Source organism: Cheilinus undulatus, linkage group 10 (assembly GCF_018320785.1).
Source record: "Cheilinus undulatus linkage group 10, ASM1832078v1, whole genome shotgun sequence".
Lineage (NCBI taxonomy): Eukaryota > Metazoa > Chordata > Actinopteri > Labriformes > Labridae > Cheilinus > Cheilinus undulatus.
Genome location: NC_054874.1, coordinates 25,726,514 through 25,730,849, shown reverse-complemented (window position 1 = coordinate 25,730,849; position 4,336 = coordinate 25,726,514). Strand labels below are relative to the sequence as shown.

Genomic DNA, 4,336 nt, shown 5'->3' with positions numbered 1-4,336 from the left:
ATTGTTACTATGTTTCCTCTTCGTCATTTTTGTTAGATCACGTGTGATCACACGAGATTTCTGGCTTGCAGGACGAGATTCTAGATTGGTGGGACAGAATCATGGTGTGTGTGGTTTGCTATGTTGACATTATCAGAGCACATCACACACAGTACGATCAAAAATTTTTAATGCTTGATTTTTTATCTTCATGTGTGGGGTCCCTAACAGATAAAAATCTCTTAAGATTCAAAAAATCCTTATGAGTACCCCACTTAATTGGAGTGAACGTAAAGCAGATGTTCTTTAAACAAAAAGGAATGTTTATTTTCTCAATTGCTTGGACTAGTAGCCAGTAGCAGAGAGTAAGTAATGTTTAATGCAGGTATTTATCATTCAATGTTTCATTCGTTGTTTACCGCTCGGTAATGGCGCCATTTTGTTAAATCTGTGACTTTTTGTACAGCAGTAGGATTAGCTGAGCTCCAAGCATACACTGTATGTGTTTAATGTATTTTATTACAGTGAACATCTTAGAACATTTTAGATGTATGCAATTTATTGAAATTTTGCATCTGTTTCACTTTACATGAACATGCCATTGTTTAGTTATTGCCCTTTGGATTTTCAGCGAATTAGTAAGTTTCATGCTGATATTAAATTCACTTAAAGATCAGTCAATAAACAAGCTGCAATGAAAAAGGCGTTAACTCTCGTTCTCTATCATTCCACAGACTGTAATTTAACTACACAGTGTACTGCACCTGTGTAGTGTTGCTGCCTCGACAGATTCCCCTAGGTCCAGCCAGTAACAGTAACATCAACGTTAGCCATTATTAATGCTGACAAAGTCATGGATAAGTTTCAGGAATTCACTGTCAAGTAAATTTTAAATAGTGCCATATATTAACGTCACTATATTATCACTTTAATTTGAATGTAAAGCGTAACTTTACAATATTCCTGTGAGCAAGCATTAATTTGAAAAAGAACGACTTCATAGATCCAAAGCAGAACTACTGGTGCTTTTATTATAAAAAAACTAGGCTCCCAGTGGACCGGAAGTGTCGATGTAGTTGCTGACAACCCGAGGTTGGCCAACAGGGTAGCAGCTTAGCGGTCATCCTAAAGTTAAACCATAGTAGTAAGCGGTGACTTTAAACGTAATGATCCTCCATTCAGTCTCCTCTTAACCTGATAATCTGAGTGTTATGTGACGACACCATGAAGGCAGTAAAAATGAAGCTAAAAAGAGATGTGAGACAAACATGGAGGCTCAGGGTGATGTCTGGTTTAACTTTACTTTAGCTAGTAATTCGTTGTTTGACATCTTTAAAATATGACCAGGCAAAACAATAAAATAGCAAACTGATAAAGGAAATGAAACCATGAATCTTTGAAAAGATCTTCACCTGTCACCAAGCTGAAACTGTAAGTGAATGTGTCATATCTTTTCTCAATGTATTTTAATGAACTGTGTGAAGCACTTTGAATTGCCTTGTTGCTGAAATGTGCTATACAAATAAACTTGCCTTGCCTTCTCAAGTATAACCTGTATGCATGTTGTGTGGTACATTTAAATATGCTTGTAAAGGCATTATTATTGTATTGATGGTGACAGTGATGGTGAGTCATGTGATTGTGCTCTTTGATGGCACATCTTCACACAGGAAGGCAAGGTGTTATAATATTGGGTGAGGTTCTGTAGTTTTTGCTTAGCTTTGGATTGAAATTTATTTGCACTATACAGTGGGTGTAAAATAGCATTTTCTAATCTCTTCTCTTTTTTCTAGGATGCTGAACCTGAAAGCCTTGTCAAAGTTCTTGCTACTGTCTTTAAAAATGGAAAGGAGTGCTCAAGGAAGATTTATAGTGTTCACAGTACTGAACATCTCATAAATCAAACAGAGCAACTAGGTTTTACATTTGACCGTGTTCTGAAATACCACACAGATTTCCAAGAATTCATTGATGTTGAGAAAAACATAGAAGTCAAGAACTTTGACAAATTTCAGGTCTTCTTGTCGAGCACAGATGTATTACCCCAACCAACTGCAGGAGAGGCCTGCCAAATCCAGGTATTTTGTTTTTGTACTATATACTAGTATGTATATATGCATTGTTAATGTGGGCGAATTCTAGGGCTTTATTAGGGCTGGGCAATACTAGATAACATCCATATTAGTATACAGTATATTGTCCGATGTACCAGACAGCAATAAATATATAAATAAACACAGTTTTCTATCATGTTGACAATTATTTCCCTATACCTCCATCAATGTAGCATGTACCAGTGCCAGATGAACTGGCAGGCTTGCAGTCACTACTTCAAAGCAAAGCACCAGAAATACTTGAAGAACACAAGAAAACAGGAACACTTAAAATGGAGTCAAGAAGGCTCCTTGTCAAAGTATGCATCAGTCATCTGGTAGAGAAGCATGGCTTGTAAGTATGAAAACTAAAAAAGACCACCTTGGCTTTTAATGAATGGTCCTTGCTCTGGTGAATCTTTGTCCTGAAAGATGTTTTGATGAATGTAAAATGGGAAAATGTTAGGCCTGATTGGAGTTCAATGTCTGGATTTTGCTCTTCTCTACCTCCACCCAGTTACCCACCAAGTGCTGAAAAAGTTGTTCTTGCAAAGAATATCATCGCCACTTTCCCATCCTTGAGGGTTCAGATCGAAGGAAAAGGAGATGGTTTTGTAAGTACTATGTAATGTGTAAATCATTTGCCGACTGTGTAGGATTTAAAAAATAAAATTAGCAGCTCAAGTTTAACTTGTATTTTATAAAGAATGCATTTTCAACATTTACACGATAAGGAGAGTATTTTTGAGATCATTGTTTTTTTGTTTTTTTTGTTTTTTAGGAGCATTTTTATGATCCATCATCACATTGTGGATTCTTGGAAATGAGACTGCGTAACATCCGCCGGAAGCTAGAGGCAGGTCAGCGCCGTTACACGAAGCGTAAGATAAGCTGCAATACTGAATCAGGGTTAGAACAGGACCAGGGGGACAGCAGTGTGACCAGTGAGTGGATCACCCTCATGAAACGGCTCAGGCCCTCTGCAGAGAACACTCCGTCAATCAAATCAGCAATGGAGAAGACGTACGCCATGCGTAGATCATGGATATCAAAGGAGTCTCCCACAGTGGCTGAAATCTTCAACGAATACCCACGCTTCTTGGATATGCCAAGTCTGGTAGGTCTCTCACAATGAACAATTAACATGTTTTTATATTGTTAGTAACACTGTTAATTTATAGTATATCCTAAAAATGTCTCCTCTTTTTGTAAGATGGATCTCGAGTTTGGCAAAATGACAGATGGAAAGACAGATCTGTTCATCAGAAGATGGGAAGCCAGCATCATACCAAAGCTGAAAGCAGTTGCTGCCATGGAAAAAAGTGATGTTGCAGCTCTTACAGCGGGAATGGAAGATCAGACAGATGGTATGCGCGTTTATATATATATATCTTGTCTTTCGATGTACATGTTTCTTATGTATAATTAACGATAACAATGTTAACCAAACAGTTTTTGATATGAAGGGCCATTAGTGGTGAGTCATGGGCTAAATACAATTATAAAATATTTTAAAGGGTAAGTAAAGAATGTAGGAACCCTGGTCTTATTTTGTAGTTACCAATGGTGTTGATCAGTAGAGTTATTTCAGTGGGGCCACTTGCCTGTGTTGTCTTTGGTTGCAGCAAGGAATAGGTTTCAGTATTTCAGGGCTTGTACAGAGTAGAAGGTAGCTCCATTGCTTTTACATCAGTTATTGGCAATCTAGGCAGAGGTGTGGGTAGGTAGTGCGAAGAGCGAGCATAGCTTATGATTAATTAAAAAAAAAGACTCTACCGATCAAAACCAGTTTGTAAGTCAGAAATGAGGTTAAAGGATAACTTCTGGATTTCTGGACCTGGGCTGTATTTAGGAACCATAATCAGGATGATTGGCACTGTATTCTGTAACTTTAGGCGGCCAGTGTGAGGGCACACTGTTTACTTCCAAAGTATGTCAATCAAAGTTCTTATTCTGCTACTAACAGGCTCAGATTGTAACGACAACATTATAGAAACCATTCCTACCTTTTTATTTGCATGGCAGCGCCTTATTCCTCCATATTAACAACTTTATTTCAAAGGCTGTCCTGTTCAGTGCCTGCTTGTATTTGATCATACAAAAACACAGAGTTGCTACATTTTCACACAAACAATTAACAATCTGAGCCTGTTAGTAGCAGAATAAGAACTTTGATTGACATACTTTGGAAGCAAACAGTGTGCTCTCACACTGGCCGTTCTAACTTAGTTTCGGTTTCAGGCAAAACCAAAGTTACAGAACAC

At 37.8% G+C, this 4,336-nt stretch overlaps 1 protein-coding gene across 1 annotated transcript; it reads left to right on the top strand.

Annotated features, from left to right (window-relative positions):
- Nucleotides 1-1,971: 1,971 nt before the first annotated feature.
- Nucleotides 1,972-3,547, top strand: LOC121516793. Its single transcript, XM_041798204.1, has 6 exons — nt 1,972-2,057; nt 2,267-2,427; nt 2,590-2,686; nt 2,854-3,189; nt 3,286-3,439; nt 3,525-3,547. Exons 2-6 carry the CDS (start codon nt 2,366-2,368, stop codon nt 3,545-3,547), a joined length of 672 nt encoding a protein of 223 aa, XP_041654138.1. The 5' UTR covers nt 1,972-2,057; nt 2,267-2,365.
- The last annotated feature ends 789 nt before the right edge of the window (nt 3,548-4,336 follow it).

Bases quoted from the DNA above. Each gene is read 5' to 3' on its own strand.
- LOC121516793 (XM_041798204.1), top strand. From the start codon at position 2,366: ATGGAGTCAAGAAGGCTCCTTGTCAAAGTATGCATCAGTCATCTGGTA. The intron at 3,190-3,285 runs GTAGGTCTCTCA...TCTTTTTGTAAG, and splicing joins TCTTGGATATGCCAAGTCTG to ATGGATCTCGAGTTTGGCAA. The intron at 3,440-3,524 runs GTATGCGCGTTT...TTAACCAAACAG, and splicing joins AATGGAAGATCAGACAGATG to TTTTTGATATGAAGGGCCAT.